The following is an 18876-nucleotide window of genomic DNA, read 5'->3' as shown; positions in this document are numbered from 1 at the left end:
GAGCCCAGTCTACTACTTACTCGGGACGACGGAACAAGACTAATTATAGTATAAGTTCCAGCGATCCAAAAGCCAAACGCCGATGGCCCGATCTACACTCGTGGATCGTTCGGCTTTCCACGATCTCCGCTCGGCTCTTTTGGCTCTTTCGGCTCACGTACACTGTCCATGTGATTGGATCCCCGAAGAGGAGGAGGCGGGGAAGGGGGAGGGAAAGATGGGGTGGTGTTCATGTGGAGCGGATGGGCGACGGGTCGTAAGTAGCCGCACTATTCCCAGCGGTTAACATAGTCGCTGCGGAATGAATGAAACTTGGTGATAACTCGGAAACTAAGTCGCCGATGCTGATATGCCACTTGCGACTTGGGTTGCTCAATAATGCCCGAACTCCCCCGATCCCCGCCGCCTCCCCGGGAGCACCTTCCAGAAGCTGCAGCTTCCAGCTTCCATCTTGAAATGGGCTGATAGCCCCCACCCCAAAAATCGGGCACATGGCTTCCGCTTTGTTCCGCCGCTGCGGCTCCTGATTTTGAAACTTTTTTCGGATTTCGGTTCTCAGTCTGTCCAATTCCAAGGTTTCATTATCAAGCCCCGTCCATGAGTTCTAATTATAAACACAACAATTTTTGGTTTGTTTTTACACAATATTTTTGTAATCTTGTTTTTGTTCTGAAACACAAACATTTAAAGGATTAGTTATCTTATTATATACTTAACAGTAAATACAAGTAAATGTCTTATTTGAACTTTCCGGGACCTAACTTAATTTGTCTTTATTTTGTCTTTTGACCCATTGACCTCCTGATTTTACGTTGTTAAAAGTTCTTTTGGTGATAATGCCTTGAGTGCCTGAAATTGCAAAAAATATATAAACTACTCTATATAAGTTAAGAAATCTACTTTTATAATTTCTATAAATAAAAAAAAATTTACGCTCTTTCTCTCGACACTAAATCAAAATAAATATTTTGATAATAGTTTGGAAAAAGAAATTGGTCGTTAGTTTAGGTTGTAAGCTTTTAAAATCACTATTTTTTCAGCCGTAAGACCTTGTTTTCGAGTTATATAATAGCTCAATAGTTATTTTGAAAAGTCGTTGATTTAGGCAAATTGTCAATCCTCATTTATCCACTAAAGAGTGCACATTTTTGCCAAAAAAAAAACTTTAAATTGTCCAATTACAAAAAAAATTTCATACCCTGTTGAGCTCGTAATTAAATTTAGATTTTTTTCTAAATTTGTCCAAAAATGTATTGCTTCCCCTTATAAAATATTTAAAATTTATATATATATATATTTTTTTGATAGAAAGTGGTTTAAGTTGTGAAGTTTAATGTCTGCTCTAAGAAACTGTAAAATGTTGAGCTCTGAAGATAATTTTTGTCAAGTTATAGCTAAGAAGCAATCATAAAAAATGCATATGCTATTTTATTCAAAACTGGTAATCGCTGATTATATTAAGACTAAAAATAATTGAAATACTGTATCAATAAAAAAATAAATTGATTTCTATCCCCCTAAGAGTTTATTTTTTGTTATTCTTTAATAATTTTATTTTTTAGTGATAACTGACAAAATCGCTCAAACTTCCTTAAACATATATCTATTTGGAACACTGGGTCATATCCGACTTCCAAATACATAAGGAGAAAATAACAAAGACCCAAATAAAACGTCGCCTTGATTATGGACCTATCAAATCACATTTCAAAATGCTGCGACCTCAAAACCTAAAACTTTGTTCGAATTTCGAAAGGTTCCACTTTGGTGTTTCTACGTTCAATTCAACTTAGTTCGAGCACGGCACGAACATCTTGGACTCTTGTCAGGCTTTTCTAACAGGAAATACGCAGCCATATCCGTCTTATCAGCTCCACATTTAATTCATATAGTAAATGTAAAAGCCTTAACCTAATCACGAGAAGCGCGACAAACAAATAAGCATCGAATTGTATTGAAATCACTTTGTAAGCTGGAGTTGAGCCTTACGACTTCAGTATACCTGATAAAAAGGAGAGAGAAATTTATAAAAAATAGTTTTTATTGTAGACATTGAACATTGAAATCTATAAACAGTGTGTTAATTAACCTATTATATTTTATTATTTGTGTTAACTTAAATGGGAGTTAAGGTAACTTCAGGTTTGATTGTTTTTAAGGTAGGCATAAGTAACCAAGGTTTACATTTGATTTTAAAGCTTACTTATCCTTATAAGCAAATCAGAATCAATATACCCTCCCCGAAAAGAAGAGCACCCAAGTGGGAAATAGAACATTTATGCTTGGAATCGAGTAGCTTTGATTTGGTTAGCGGGTTGTGCTCCTCACTTCCTCGTTTCAAGGCGTTGGAGTGCTAAATCCAGAGGCACATGCACATCCACATCCAAACCCACGTCCATCCGGGGCTGTCCCTGGCCTGTGCCTGCCACTACGTCCACGGTTCCAACCAGCGCACCCATACCACTCCATCCAAAGCTTGCAGCTGTATTGGTGGGCCGAGAACCCGTCGGCCACCCGATCGTTTGCCGAGCTGCGACGATCGCTCGGCCCGAACGGGCGAAGAATTCGAGTTTCTTTGGCGGCGCTCGGGTTTAGTAACACTTCGACTGCTTGACGATCTCCACATGTGGGGAGAGTGCTGTGTCCGACGATCGCAGCAGCAGCAAACCAGCGTTTTCTGTTAGTTTCCCCACTATTTTTCGAAAATCAACTATTCAATATCGTTGATGTCGGTTTTTTAAAGAAATTTAAAAATCGAAAAATTACACCATTTACATTTACTTGTTGCTTATTTCGTTCCCAGTTTCGTGTGTGTTTTAAGAGAGAGAGATAGATAGATCGCTAGAGTGAGACATAAACAATTTGCGGATAGGACCAAAGGACCCGTCGAAGATGTTACCCAGAGATCTACGGCATCTCTCGGGTCTTCTGGGCGCCGTGTATTTGCTGGGCAGCCTTGTTTCCGTGACCTTAGCGGATGGAAAGGTGAGTGACTAAAACTATGTTAATATTATATTTATTATTGTATTTCAAGCTTAGAATTTTTTATTTTGTATTGAACTAACGTAACTCACAATCCTTTCAAGTCAATAAGTTCCTCAGCAAAACATTTAAAATCTTGTCAAAGTATGGATTAATTAAAGTGCTTCTCAAACCATTTACAGTTTTCTTTTTGTAGTATTGTGATTTCGCAAAACATTATTTTAAATACTTCCCAGACTTTAAAAAACCATTTTGTAAAAATGTTATTTCTTGATTATTTTTGTTAAAAGCTATTAATGAGTTTTCAAAAATAAGTACAAGTTATACCAGCGCTTTTCAAACTGTCACCATCGATCTCGCTTGCATTTGGTATCAACCATAAACAACTAAAATTAGGTCAGCTCGAGCTGAGCTCAGCTCTTAATCATCGTCAGCTATTGTTATTGTTATTCTGCATTATTGCACTCTTTGATTCATCCACGCTTCCGGCAAGAAAACTCTTTGCCTCCAAAGATAATCCCCAAAGTCTGTTCCTGATTCTGGGGGTTCAGCAGAACCCATCTGCCATAGGGGACGGATTATGTCATTCATTTATTTTGGCAACATATTTCAGTGGGTTACAAAGGTTGGCGATAAGGTAGATCGATAACCTTATAATCTTTAAATTAGGATTTGTCTTTTGGGCAGAGCATTAGAGTTTGCCATTGAACGTTTCCGGTTGGCAATTAAAATTTAATTAAATATGTTCGAGATTATGGTTTTAATAAGTTTATATTAATTGCCGAATCGTGTCACGATTAATTTTTCTTATAATGACAATGTTACTTTTTGGTTGATAGCGTTTTTAAGTGGCTTTATAAAAAGAGGTTTTATTTCAACAATAAAATGCAAAAGATTAGCATTTGTCGTTTAAACGTTGTCTGAGAATTAAATACAATACAAATACAATTTGTTCTCAATTATTTTTCTTTGGAAATCAGAAACAATTAAAAAATTTAAAATGAACATTTCGGAAGGTTGAAATTTTCGATCAAATAATTCATATGTTTTAAACTTTGAAATGCCCCAAAAACTAGGCCATACTTTTTGTAAACGCCGAATTTGCCAGCCCAATTCCGTTCAGCTTCCTAATAATTTATTTTTAAATGGCTTTCGGGTTAACTGGCTGTTCTGTGGGTTTCTTGGCTTGAATAGATTCGGTTTCGTAAGGGTGGATTAAGTGGAGCACATGCCGGCGGTACGAATGTTTGATGGCACTCGGGGCTTATCAGGCTGCTGCCCGCCGATCTAGAGATTTAATTAGACCTATTGCTATGTTGGCGGCATTGACGCCAGTGATAGCATGTTTTGCTGATTGCGACATGGGCTCTCTGAATCGAAATTTAGAAATAAATAGAACTGAAACAAGTGTCGCCAGCGGGCCCAGAGGCTATCGGCTTGGCCTGAACTTTGGCCCACGGCCAAGTTGCCTTTTCAGTGATGCGATGTGATTGCCACAATTTCTATGTCGGATTTTGCACTCGATTCGATGGATTTGGATCTGGATTTAGATCTGGATCCCCAGCGCTCACGTGTTTGGCATCATAAGTGTGCAGCTCGTTTGACGACTTCGGTAACCCGACCCGCAGCTCTTTTCGCACTCGGTTACGTGGTCAATGCCATGGGCCTGGGACCCCAGCTCCCCAGTTCCCCAGCCCGACTCCAAATGTGAGAGCTCCCAGCTCTTGTGGGTTGCAGTCGGCAGATCAACCGCAAAACGCTGAAAAATTGACTTCTTTTCGCTACCGTTGTTCGAGTTACCCTCACCAAAAAGGGGATTACTGGAAATGTTTATTATTATTGTATTTTAGCATTCAAAATGGGAAGTTACATTTTCATGATAGCTAATCAGAGCTGCAGGGGTATTCAAACTGCTCGCAAAAATTAGCTTTGCGATTAGCATATGACTCAAAACATACAATTGTACTAATTCCATGTAATCAATGTATTATTTACCTACTATATCAGGAAATTATTGTAAAGCATTATCAACTAGTTTTTCTTTCTTGCAATATTTTTGTAAAATCACAAAAGTGCACATAATATATTCACTTTATTAGTCATAATTATTTATACACACACAATCAACACTTAGATAGTTATTTGTTAAGATTTTTAAAGGGTGTTTATTAACGGCCCACAGATTCAAATACTTTCTAAGCAGTTGGGAGCCTCTCAAACTGTTATTGCAATGGTTTTCGCAGCCAGTTTTGCGCTACATTGATCGAACAAACGATTTCCTTTTCCGTTTCGCTTAAGAGAGCCGACCTGCTCTTAAGTGCAGCTTACATTGAAGAGAATGCAGCTGAGGTTTTCCATTCCATGAATGAATTTTGATAAATGGTCTTTATCAGTCGCTCCTCCCACTCTCCCTCTCTGGCACAATCCCCCTTTCTCTTTTCTCCTGCACTTGCTCCACTATATATATGGAAATGCCGTTGTTGCCTGTGAACAAGTGTGCCGTTTTGTGAATGTGTATGAGTGCGGTTCGATTCCGACAATTAGCAGCTCAAGTGATCGGTGAAGAGTTCTTCCCTTAGGGAATCACTGGAGCCCAGGGGATCCACAGGGGGTTTCGGGGGAGGCGGCAATCTTTTGACGTTCTGCACCATTTCAAATTGGAATTGAAAGTTGTGGGTTGTTTGTTGTTGTTTCTTTGACTGCTGTTTCTGCCGTCCAAAGTCTTAGAAACTTTAATTGTGCACTCTGAAAAGTTATGAGTTGAAATACTCATAAGCACTGTTCTAAGCTATAAAATATGAAATCCAATAAATTTTGTCATAATGATCTTTTCAGTCAAAAAATTACTTTACCTTTCAATAGGTTGGTGTTTAGATTCAATCAATTTTAATATAATTTTTTTAGTGTAGTCCTCTCCTTTCCACTTTTTACTCCCTGCGCTCATCTTGGGTTTCAATTTCTTTGGGGTTTTGTTTATAAGCGATCCTGGTCTGAACTGACCCGATGCTGGCATAAATCACTGACCACCATCGCTGGCCAGACAGAGCGGGGCCAAATGTGGATGCCAGTGGGGCTCCAGCTGAAGACCGCCCAAGAAAAACAACAACAACAACAAAAAGTTGGATGGGACAACAATGATCATCATCTCATTGTTGGACTCCTTGTGGAAGTTTATTTGCGTGCTTGAGTAGAATTGTTTGGCGAGTTGCATTTCAATTTGACTCAATTATTTATTTATCTGCAACTGAATGCGGAAATTATGCGAAGTCTCTTTCCCTGAGTGTGTGTGTGCGATATGGACAGCATGGCGTATGAGTGATATGGGGAGGGGCCACTTAGTAGCCGCCTGTGTAATGAATTTCGTAAATTGAAACGATTATTTATGAGTCCAGTGTTGAAGAAGCTCGGGAAATTGGGTTATCAGTCATCTGTCTCATAACTGCAGCCCGTTGTTCTCCTTTTTTTACCCCGCGTTATCAGTTCGGACTGGCTTATGAAATTGATATTCATCAGAGCATCTGAAATTCTATATATTTAGACACAATATAGTACACACAATGTATGTGCCCGCTCTGCTGAGATTCCATTTCAAACAGCAAACATCTAGCGTCATGGCTAAAAATAAATTCGCCTTAATTTGCTCGGTTAACTTTCAAGAGTTTTGATTGTCTAAATTATTTGCGGGCCATCGATGTGGTTAACCAATGGGTAAATGATTTTAAAACGATCTAATGGTTGCGGTTTTATTGGGCACTATATAAAGGTGGAATATGAAAGATACATGATAAATTAAATGAGGGGAAGCTCAAAGGATTCAGAAAGAATTTTAGTTGTTTATTAGAAAAAACAAAGCTTAATATTGTCTTATTGATTTTTAATAAATATTTAGATTTTATAGATTCTTAATTGTATTTCCAGCACTTTAATTAGTTAGTTTAAAGTTGATTTCCGGACAGGTGCAATTGCAATTTCAATCATTATGCTTCCTTATCGCCACTTTATTGGCGATAGTTGCGAATATTCAGTTGTGACAGGCCGCTGTCCATCAATTTCAATGTTAATTTGAGTGCACGGCAATTAGTTATCATCTGTCAGGCTTGTGTCCAAACAATTATGTGCGATGATGCCGTAACCGGGCACTTAAATCAGCCCAACTGCCTTCTTTTATTTGTTTCTGTCTCTCTTTTTGTATTTTTATTTTTTTTGCACATTTGCGGAGTGCGTGGGTGGTGTTCTCCATGTGGCAGTGGCAGTGCAGATTTTCCTGCATCTTTTCTACATGTTATGATGTCAAGCCGGAGCAAAATGATGTCATGCTGCAAGTGCGCCCGTCCAGATGTGCATCCATTATGCTCGACACGAGTGTGTGTGTGAGTGTGAATGTGAGTGTGAATGTGAGTGTGAGTTTGTGTGGGGGCTTGCTTTTCATGTCAATCACACGCTGCTCATATGTTGGCCCATATACGATTTTTATATTGCTACCCTGTAGTTGTGCCCCAAATGAGGGGTTTCTGTGTCATTCAAAGCATAAATTTGGTATCTAGATTTAAAACGGAATACTTTAATGGCATTCGAAACACTAAAAGCTGTTGGCTATTAACTAGACTTTTATAACCAGTACATTAATTATGTTTGTGGGAGCATTCTATTTGGTTATAGTTCTTTAATGATGTCTGCTTTTATAATAACACATATTTACAAGTATATATTTAAGCTACTTATGTTTAGGTGAAGTTAATATTTACAATATTTACAATTTTGTTATCAACTCATCCTATGGCATCTGAGGGTCTACTACAACCCATTTATTCCTTGCCTTTCATTGTTGCATGTTGTTTTCTAAACGTTTATGATGCTTAGCTTTCAACTGATTTGTTCTTGTTATTGCAAATTCTCACTCCATTTTGTGGTTTACTCGTACATAAATGTGAAAATGGAAATGCACTTGATTGATGACCTGAAAAATTGGGTCAATTGTGACGCACAAAAGGATAGTTATCTTTTTGATATATAAGATTCTAGTTGAAGTATTTGAATGCTAGAATAAGGATTTAGATGAATTCAATCCCTTTCCCTGTCCCTTGGCAACAAAGAACTCACATTGATGGCTTGGGTGTCTGCAACAGATAACCCCTTTGTCCACCGAATGGAACCCAAGATGAAAGCAGATGAAACAGTGACATATAACTTATATACTATATATACAAAACGACATTAATTTAATGCCAAATTTAAATGTATTAATTAAGGCGGCTCGGCTCTCTCGTCTTGGAAATCTGTCCGCTCTTATCAGCTGTGATTTATGCGACATTCTGATAATTATAAATATTTTTTTTCATATTTTTTTTTTTGTATGCCACATCCGGGCGGAGCAGGGCACCAAGTTTGAGAACCAGATTACCAGACGTTTACTCTCCCATCTCGTTCTACCGAGCGTTGTTCTATATGTTCTATATCTTTTCACGACATTTCGCTGTGCTTTGCATTCCCTGAATAATTGCAGTCCTCGTCGTTGTGGTTCTCCTCCATGTTTTTTAGGTAGTATCGCTTACAGTTCAGCGGAAAGACGAAAAGTTAGCACCCGAGGATTGTCATTAGATACTTGGGACCCCAGCTTGGACTTTCAGAACGTGTCGGGCCAATAAACTTGGGCTCCAAATGCATAACGCTCGGGGGTAGAGTACCACCTCCTTCCCCCGCTCATTACCCTCTCATTACCCACTCATTACCTCCCATGCGATTTACTTATGTTTTTCCGCCCGGCAAGCGATTAGCGTGGGTGGGTGTGCCCAATTGTCGCGCCAGATATACGACAGATATATCTCATCTGGGCTCAGATCCGTGTGGAGGTCTCGCTTTGACCTTAAACTATGCAGTCGCATTTGCTTTGGATGCACTGCATCGTGAGTGAGCGGGACAAAAAATCGGCAACTGGGACAATTGGCTTTAACATGTGTAAATGCGCTTAAGTGCGCGTCTGATCGCCGACATATAGCTGTGTATATAGTCCGTCGATTTGGTCAGACTTTCGCTCATACCGCAGTTGCAGTTACAGTGACTCAAAATACATATAATTTTTTAAAGATAAAGCGGGGGATTAAGGTTTAAAAACCATTCAACTCAACAATGATGATACTATATATTTCCAAAAGTAACCCATCCTTTATAGATTTTTTTAACCCCCAATTCATTCAGTTTAAAGAACTTGTAAGACAATTCTTTAGGTTCTTATGTCTGCTAGATTATAATATTTAAATTAAATAGGTTGTCTAACCTTTTAAACCTATAGACATCCTTATCTTATATAGACGTATAATAGCTGTGTGCTATTAAATTAGCAGTTCTAGTTTCTAGTTTAATAATTTAGTGAACCCCCTATATTTTTACCAGATAAAGGGGGACACCCAACACCTGTTGAACCATTAGCCGCAGACACGCGTGCCCATTCAGGAATTTTATAATTAACTTTGGCGAATGTTCCCAGTCTCAGTCCCGCGACCCGAGTCACTGCCTCCTTTGCTGACATCGGCGGAATCGAGTGCAGTATTAGTATGTGAAAATCAGAAAAAACACACAAATAATACAGTAAAAACACAGTGCAACAGTGCAACCCTTTCCCCATTTCGAGTGGCTCCTCTCCCCTTGAAAACGACGACGACGACGCCACTTAGTGGTGCGTTGTCTGTCTGGATTGGTGGTGCCATGCCATCCAAAAAAATCAAATAAAAGTGCCCGGAGCGGTGGCCCATATATGGATGGATCGGGGGGATTCATATATATATATACATATAGTATGTGCAGTCGGCACAGATATTGCCTTGCCCAGTGTCAAGTTCAAGGAAATTGCAGTGCTGTCACTTTTGAACGTGTTACCGCAACAATTTCCACAGTTGATATTTGTACATACATTGTCACGTAAAAAAATATATATATAGTATATTATTTTTAATGTTATCCGAGGAGAATTCCTTAAGTTTCAGATTTGGCAATTGATTGAATGAAATTCGATGGTGTCGCCCTGACTAAATAAAATTCGGGTTTCTTTTGCAGCCTTTTCAATTGAAGGAATGTGTGAAACGAAAGACTTGAATCAAACCGAGAACTGATCGAATTTTCCCATTGAAATTATCGGGAAGCACAATTGCAATGCGAACAGAAAATATTGGGATTTTGACCGGCGATTCGGATTCAGATATTTCTCACAGCTTCTTCTTCTCATTTTCCAGAAATCGAGTGCAATTGCTTCTGTGCACCTGCACCCCCGATTTGGATTTTATTTTCGTATCTGCATTTTCTCGGATTTTTCATTTGTTCGCCGCCGGCGAAGAAAATAAAACAACAGAAGCATCAGAAACATCTTTTGGTTCACCGCATAGGATGATGGTCTTATTTTATTTTTTTCTAGTGTTCAGCTTTCAGTTTCGACTTGTTTACCTTTCACGTTCTCGTTTCGGGATTCGGTGATGTGAATATTTAGTTAACAGATGGTTTGATCTCCTGCGAGCAGGTTTGCTTCTGGGAAATCTGATGTCTGATGAGGATTTTCCGGGGCTTTGAACTCCGGCGATGTCGCTTGCATCTTCGCAATTAGTCATCAGCCATAGGAGGTGTTTGTAAACCGCCACGCAGAATTTGCCAAACATTTGACACTAATTTTTCCAGGCAACAAACAATTAAACACAAATTTCATATGCAAAAAAAAGATATGTATATGTGTATAAGATTTAAAGCAAAGAATCTCGACACATGCGTGCAACATGTGTGCAGTTTTTTCTTATTTTTAAATTATTTTTTGGAGGAACTGTCAGAGGAAAACTTGAACGAGCACTGAAATTTCATTTAATGGAGGCGGGGCTATAAATTCGGACTTTTAACCAGCCTGAAATTATGTCAATTCTATAAATATGGGGGGTAAAAAAAAACTAAGGATGTTTATGCTGACATCAATAAGGAAGCCGCAAGAAATGTGCCAATAAATACACGAAGGTGCTTTGGTTCAACTTCAACCTACCTCAAATATGGAATTCAAAGCGATTGCATAATTTGAAATATTCCAGATAATCGCTTTTTACCGAATTGCACTTGTTGTTTATAAATAAACTGCACATTAAATTGGGTTAAAAATGCGATGCCTGCGGGGAGCTGCAAGTTCCAAGCATTTTTCCAGCCACATTTTCCATTTTCACTTTTCCCCATCGCTCAACTTCAGTGCTTGGGTCCAGTGAGCGTGTTCTATGCACTCGCCCAATTGACTGGGCAAAAGTAAACGTACTCATATAGAAGATTATCTCATTGCAAACGGAAGCGGTGCAATTAAAGCCGCGAGCTGCGGCTGAAAAATGTTGCAGCTCGACCAACTTGCCACCGCACTTTCGGTGCAGCAAGTGCACTCACTATATAATATTATTGTTGGTTTTCTGGCTAAGGCGTCGAGATTTAGTTGCCTTTTGTTTTCGATAGGAATTGCTCAAAACCGGCAAGCATAAAGTGTATGAGTCGAAGGTCATTTCGTTTATGCGAACCTCATAATTTTATTGGACACATCAGGCAAGAAAAAAACAATCGGAACAAACCGTACTTCAAATGGATCAAAGGCTTTAAGCTTATAAATTAAGATTATTAAATAAAATTCAAATTAAAAAATAAGTAAATCTGTTCAATAAATTTTAACCATAATTGGGTATTTTGCCAAACTTAATTTATATGCACTTTTTTTAAGTAACTAAATATTAGACAAATATAAATTTGTAATCAACATTTCTTAGTGAGTAAGGTAATTGTAAATTCAAATTAAATTTCATCGAAATAAATCGAATAAATTTTTTTTGGCAAACAAATTATAATTTTTAGCGCTTGTGATGAGTAAATAGAAGAGAATTGTCTAACGAACATAAAACGAATTGATTCTGGCATCTTCGATTACCCAAATGGGAGTTTCAATCAGGGGCAATCAAGACTAGTTATACCATATATGTATATTCCTTATAAAAATTCGATTCTGTTCCCAACTGACTGACAAATTCACATTCATTATTCCAGATCTGCAACACAACGCTATGTGATTGCAAGGGAATTAAGGGACGAGTGGGATCCCCAGGACCCATCGGAGTGCCCGGCTTGGAAGGTCCTGCCGGTGACATAGGACCATTTGGACCATCCGGACCCGTTGGCGAGAAGGGAGATGCCGGGGAGTACGGTGAAATGGGCGAGAAAGGACATCGCGTAAGTCATCACATCTTTCTACTAATATTATTTTTCTAAAACTAACAAATACGTTTGTAGGGTGATATTGGACTTAAAGGAGAAACCGGATACCCAGGAACTAGGGTGAGTAAAATTTACATCTTATTAGAACCTTAATAAAAATAAAAATGGAATCACGTTGGTAACTAAATATGATTCCATATTAACTTAGTTCTAGACTGACATCTTAACTCTATCAATGATTGAAGTATAAATTAACAGAAATTAAAAAAAGAAAAAAATATAATATTAATAGTTTTATTCCGATCTACTTATTGATTATGAAAACCTCTTAACCTTCTGCCCTCTACTTAGGGTCTCGATGGCGAGCCGGGAACTCAAGGACCACGCGGAATCGATGGGTGCGACGGCAAGCCCGGTCTCCAGGGTCCGATCGGAGCGCCTGGCGCGAACGGAGTGCGCGGTCCGCCCGGAAAGCCGGGACAGCAGGGACCTCCTGGCGACGCCGGCGAGGGCGGCATCAACTCGAAGGGCACCAAGGGAAGTCGCGGCGAGAGCGGTCCCGCTGGCTACCGCGGTCCGCCCGGATTCGATGGCGATCGGGGCAGCAAGGGAGACACCGGATACGCTGGTCTGCCTGGGGAGAAGGGAGACCCAGGTCTGCCGGGACCCAAGGGTGACACCGGACAGATAGCCGACCTGCCCTACAAGCTGGAGGGCAAACCGGGTCAGAAGGGAGAGCCGGGCGACTCCCTGTCACCGGTTGTGATCGACGACGACAGCATCAAGGGCGTGAAGGGCGCCTCCGGACAACGGGGCGATAAAGGACTGCAGGGACCGGATGGACAGACCGGTAGCCCGGGTGGCGACGGTCGTCCCGGCGGCCGAGGCGAGACCGGAAGTCCCGGAGAGCGCGGCAAACCCGGCAAGGATGGCGAGCCCGGCTTGTACGGCGAGAAGGGCCAGAAGGGCGTGCCCGGCTGGGATGGCGAGTACGGACAGGATGGAGCTCCCGGCGAGCGGGGTGAGGACGGATTCCCCGGCACTCCGGGCATCCAGGGACCCCCCGGCCGTCCCGGCGTCTACGATCCCAGCCTGAGCAAGTCGCTACCCGGACCGATGGGACCCCAGGGCGACATTGGACCACCCGGAGACATTGGACCACCGGGCACACCCGGCAAGCCGGGACGTCGTGGACCCCTGGGATTGCCTGGACAGGCTGGAGATGCCGGACTTCCTGGTAGTCGTGGTCCGCCCGGACGCAGTGAGCGCGGCGAGGCCGGCGACTTCGGACTGATGGGACCGCCGGGTCCGCAGGGACCAACCGGCGAAGTCGGACCCCCGGGACGCTATGGACCAACCGGTGATGCCGGTTACAATCTAGAGGGACCGAAGGGACAAGCTGGCACGAATGGACTGCCCGGCCGGGATGGCTTCCGCGGCGATCGCGGCGAGGTCGGCGTTACTGGTGACAAGGGTCTGCCCGGCGAGGGCTACAACATCGTCGGACCTCCGGGATCCCAGGGTCCGCCCGGATTGCGCGGACGTCCCGGCGACGATGGCCGCGACGGATACCCCGGCCTGACCGGCGACAAGGGACTGCGCGGCGAGGACTGTCCCATCTGCAGTGCCGGACCACGTGGACCGCGTGGCCAGCAGGGCGACACCGGCTATCCTGGACGACATGGCAACACCGGATTGATCGGACTGACTGGACCGCGCGGCGTGAAGGGCATGCAGGGCAATCCCGGAAGGGCGGGCTTCAAGGGTCTGCCCGGACCGCCCGGTATTCCCGGAGGACCTGGCAAGGTCGGAGCTCCTGGCAGCAAGGGTATAGTGCAGGAGACCGGCAATCGAAGGGATGCCCCTCAGGGCGACGCGGGTGACACCGGACGACGCGGAGAGCCCGGCTACGAGGGCGCCAAGGGAGAGACTGGCAACTACGGCTTAGAGGGTGACCACGGCGAGACTGGACAGCGCGGCGACTACGGAGACGCCGGCTACCCCGGACGCGATGGCCTGCCGGGACGCGATGGACGCAACGGGGTGCACGGAAGGAACGCCACCACGCCGAAGGTCTTCCTCACCGGCGAGCCGGGACGCAATGGAGCGAAGGGCGAGCGCGGCGACATCGGAGACACGGGCTTCAAGGGCGACAAGGGTCTGATGCATCCCGGCGATATCTACGACAACCGCGGCGACGTCGGTGACGTTGGATATCCGGGTCTGCCCGGTCTTCCCGGACCCCGTGGTGAGATGGGCGAGCTCGGCGAACGCGGCGATGTCGGTGACGAGGGAGAAGGCGGTGATGTGATTCCCGGACCCGTTGGAGCCAAGGGCTATCCGGGTGCGACCGGAGATTACGGACCACAAGGAGCCCCCGGCGAACCCGGCTTGGACGGAGCACCGGGTTTGGACGGCAGGACCGGATACAAGGGACAGCGCGGTGAGCCCGGACAGTCGGTGATTCCGGGAGAGCGAGGCGGCCAGGGACGCAGCGGCATCAAGGGACTCCCCGGCGATGTTGGCAGCCCGGGCCCCTACGGACCATCTGGTCTTCCAGGACCCAAGGGAGTGAAGGGCCAGCAAGGACCCTACGGCGCCACCGGGTTGAGCGGCCTGCGCGGCAACAAGGGTCAGCGTGGCGATGTCATCGTTGGTCCACCCGGACCGAAGGGTGAGCCCGGACTCAACGGTCGCCCGGCTCCGCACGGACTTAAGGGACAAAAGGGCGAGCCTGGAACGCTGGGCCAGAATGGCGTGCCCGGCGTTAAGGGCAACATCGGTTTCGCGGGTCGACGTGGCCTTCTTGGCAGCGCCGGTCTGCAGGGCATTCCCGGCTCTCCTGGCAGCACCGGATTCCCAGGCATGGTCGGTGAGGTCGGCGATCGCGGTGACATTGGCGAGAACGGACGCGTGGGTGATATTGGACCTCGAGGAGCAACTGGCGAGTTCGGACCTAAAGGTAAGCGTGGTTTACATGTAACTGCAGTACGTAGTATTTAAATGCGGGTAATTTTAGTTTTATACATATCTATTAAATCTTATATTACTTAGTGCTAAACTAATACTCTCTTACTTGTGCTGTTCTCAGGTCTCATTGGAGACGATGGACCAGATGGCTACCCCGGAGCAAGCGGCATTCCCGGACGCAAGGGCGAGCAGGGAGACCAAGGCTACCCGGGCAGACCTGGTGCCAAGGGCATTGCCGCCTTCAGTGGCATCAAGGGTGAGGACGGTGAGGCTGGCCTGACGGGACCAATAGGTTTCCCCGGAGCACCGGGACCGAAGGGACAGGCTGGACCCGTGGGCGATTCGCCTGTGGCCTTCGACGGAGTTCAAGGACGCAAGGGAGAGTTGGGCAGTCCCGGAATCAATGGAATCCATGGTCGCCACGGTCTGAAGGGCTTGCGCGGTGATCGCGGTTTGGCCGGCGTGCAAGGCCAACGAGGCGCACCTGGAGATCAAGGACCGGCCGGCTACAGCGGACTCAACGGATCTAATGGACTCAGGGGAGAAGTCGGCCCAGTCGGACCCGATGGACCTAAGGGCGTTCGCGGTGACAGGGGCGTCGATGGACTCGACGGTCGTCCTGGACTGACCGGCGACGTGGGACCTCGCGGATTGACGGGTCTTCAGGGACCCAAGGGTCAACAGGGTGACGAGGGAGAAGTTGGTTATCCCGGACTTGTGGAGAACTTGGGCGATCGCTATCTTTATCGCGGTTTCGTCGGCGATCAAGGCATCGAAGGTGAACGCGGCGAGCAGGGAGAGTTCGGCGACATTGGACCGATCGGAGCTCCGGGCGCCAAGGGCGAACAGGGCGACATCGGCTTCGTTGGCCTGGTAGGCTTCGATGGTGTTCCTGGAGTGAAGGGCATCCAGGGCGACCGTGGACTGCGAGGTCTTCCGGGTCTCGAGCTGCCGGCGGAGAAGGGCGACGAGGGAGATGCTGGCCTAGATGGACGTCCCGGTCGACCCGGACGCATCGGCCAGAAGGGAGCACCGGGACCTTCGGGAGAGATCGGAGCGAACGGAGTGAACGGACACCGGGGACCCCAGATCGAGGGACCACCGGGACCCCAAGGTGATGTCGGCTACCCCGGAGCGCCAGGACACAGTGGTCGCCATGGACAGGTTGGAGCGAAGGGCGAGCAGGGCGACATGGGTCGCCAGGGAGAGCGCGGTGAGCCCGGATACGCCATTCACGGCATGCAGGGCGACACCGGAGACCTCGGCTTCGCCGGAAATCCCGGCCGGGATGGCGCCAAGGGTGAGCGAGGACAGACAGGACGACCGGGTCTGAATGGCCAGGTGGGTCCCCAAGGACCTCGGGGCCTCGCCGGCGACGCTGGCTGGAACGGCATCGATGGTATCGACGGACTCGTCGGCCCGAAGGGTCAGCCGGGTGTGACGTTCCCCTATTCGATGGCCCGTCCCGGTGATCGTGGAGAGCCCGGAATGAATGGCTTCAAGGGCGAGGAAGGCGAAGTCGGAGAGCCAGGATTCGAGGGACTCCAGGGACTGAGAGGAGAGACCGGTTATCAAGGCGACCAAGGCGAGGTGGGCTACACCGGAGCGGATGGACCACAGGGACCGACGGGTGACCAAGGTGAGCGCGGCTTGACCGGAGTGCCCGGTCTCCAGGGACAACCCGGACCGCAGGGAGACCCCGCACCAGCGCCGCCGGCACCGAAGAGCCGCGGCTTCATCTTCGCCCGCCACTCGCAGTCCGTGCAGGTGCCCCGCTGTCCGGCGAACACGAACCTAATGTGGGAGGGCTACTCCCTCTCCGGCAACGTGGCCGCCAGCCGAGCGGTGGGCCAGGATCTCGGCCAGGCCGGCTCCTGCATGCGGCGATTCACCACTATGCCGTACATGCTCTGCGACGTGACGAACGTCTGCCATTTTGCCCAGAACAACGACGACAGCTTGTGGCTCTCCACCAGCGAGCCCATGCCGATGACCATGACGCCCATCCAGTCGCGTGACCTCATGAAGTACATCTCGCGGTGAGTCCACAACTGGCAGTTTATATTCCTCTTGAATATTTTGATTACTTACTTAAATCACTTTGTTCCTTCAGCTGCGTGGTGTGTGAGACTACCACCAGGGTCATCGCCCTCCACTCGCAGTCCATGTCCATTCCGAACTGCCCCAACGGCTGGGAGGAAATGTGGAACGGCTTCAGTTACTACATGGTAGGTTTCCTTAAACAATTGGAGAGTGACAAGATCCATTTACAATTTTAAATTATTAATTTTTTTTAACCCACTGTAATTCTACTTCCAGACAACCTTGGACAACGTGGGCGGAGTTGGACAGAGCCTGGTATCCCCTGGTTCCTGTCTGGAGGAGTTCCGCGCCCAGCCGGTGATCGAGTGCCATGGCCACGGACGATGCAACTACTACGATGCACTGGCCTCCTTCTGGTTGTCGGTGATCGAGGAGCAGGATCAGTTCGTGCAGCCTCGCCAGCAGACGCTCAAGGCGGATCAAACCAGCAAGATCAGCAGGTGAGTCAAGCTGAAAGCAGAAGTAATCCATTCGCCTACATAATGGGTTTCAATTTTCAGGTGTACGGTTTGTCGTCGTCGTGGAGACACCTTTGTTGCCCGCACTACGGCATCATCCTCGTCTTGGTCGTCAGGTGGCTCATCTTCGTCGGGCGCTAGGATTCCCTCGGGCGGTTCGAGCTCTTGGTCTTCGAGGTCGTCTTCGGGATCAGCTGGTGACTCCGATGGTGACTTCAGGGCAGGCTGGAACGCCAACAGTGCTTCGCCCTCTGGCTCGAGAACTGGATCGCAACCCAATCCTGGTTCTTACTCATCCTGGTCATCGGGAAGCCCTGCAGGAGGAGCCAGTTCTAGCTGGTCCTCCGGCTCCGGTGCAAGATCGAGAACTGGTTCCAATCCTGGCTGGTCATCGGGATCCAATCCTGGCTGGCCCGCTGGCTCCGGTGCAGGATCGAGCTCGGGATCCAGTCCTGGCTGGACATCGGGATCCAGTCCTAGCTGGTCATCGGGATCCAGGCCTGGTTGGTCCTCCGGCTCCGACTCCAATGCCAGACCCAATTCTAGCCCGAACGCCGGCTGGTCGTCGGGCTCCAGCTGGAGCTCCGATCCCCGCAATCCCGCCGGGTCACGGTATATTCCTTCGAACCAACGACAGCCGTACAACTCGGCCCAGAACCCCCAATTGAACGGAAGGTACCAGTCGGCCCGTCGGCCGGCCAACCTGCAGAACTACAACGAGTACGCTCGCCACGGCGGCGATAGCCGCCTGTACAACCGGCGCACGCGCGAGGACACCACCGCCCCCTAGATTGCAGTTCGAACTAAGTAGCAGTTAAATTTTTGTCTTAAGTCTATTGCTATCCTATCACGATAACGATAACGAACCAACCCCAAATACCAAACACCAAAAATAAGCTAAAACCAACCACTGAAGAGTGCCATTTTCCGTGGAGATGTAATCTAATTACGTGGACACCTATGTAAAGCTAACACCAAGTGCCGAATGCCAAAAATGAAAATGGGGCTAGGAAGAGTAACCACTGCCTTCACTGCAACGAATGTAACGAATCTTCTGCCTCTGTTGGGATTATTGTAAACGTAACAAAACCAAAAACAAAACCCAGTTTTTTGATAAATAAAATTTACAACACATAAAACCAATGCACACTAAAAA

The 18876-nt window shown here is 46.4% G+C and overlaps 1 protein-coding gene across 1 annotated transcript; it reads left to right on the top strand.

The window, feature by feature from the left end:
• The first annotated feature begins 2569 nt into the window (after positions 1–2569).
• LOC108089881 (collagen alpha-1(IV) chain) lies at positions 2570–18863 on the top strand. The gene is made up of 9 exons (XM_017188343.2): positions 2570–2679; positions 2804–2985; positions 12022–12204; positions 12265–12309; positions 12541–15151; positions 15281–17198; positions 17273–17387; positions 17479–17702; positions 17763–18863. Exons 2-9 carry the CDS (start codon positions 2893–2895, stop codon positions 18508–18510), a joined length of 5937 nt encoding a protein of 1978 aa, XP_017043832.1. The 5' UTR covers positions 2570–2679; positions 2804–2892; the 3' UTR covers positions 18511–18863.
• Positions 18864–18876: the final 13 nt, after the last annotated feature.

This window comes from Drosophila ficusphila, unplaced genomic scaffold (genome assembly GCF_018152265.1).
Source record: "Drosophila ficusphila isolate 14025-0441.05 unplaced genomic scaffold, ASM1815226v1 contig_412, whole genome shotgun sequence".
NCBI classification, from domain to species: Eukaryota; Metazoa; Arthropoda; class Insecta; order Diptera; family Drosophilidae; genus Drosophila; species Drosophila ficusphila.
The sequence above is the reverse complement of the archived record's forward strand: the minus strand, read 5'-3'. Positions and strand labels throughout refer to the sequence as shown.

What these genes read in the sequence shown, in the direction of transcription:
- LOC108089881 (XM_017188343.2), top strand. Translation starts at nt 2,893, where the DNA reads ATGTTACCCAGAGATCTACGGCATCTCTCGGGTCTTCTGGGCGCCGTG. An exon ending in TGACCTTAGCGGATGGAAAG is followed by an intron (nt 2,986 to 12,021) that starts GTGAGTGACTAA and finishes TCATTATTCCAG; the next exon opens with ATCTGCAACACAACGCTATG. An exon ending in CCGGATACCCAGGAACTAGG is followed by an intron (nt 12,310 to 12,540) that starts GTGAGTAAAATT and finishes CCCTCTACTTAG; the next exon opens with GGTCTCGATGGCGAGCCGGG.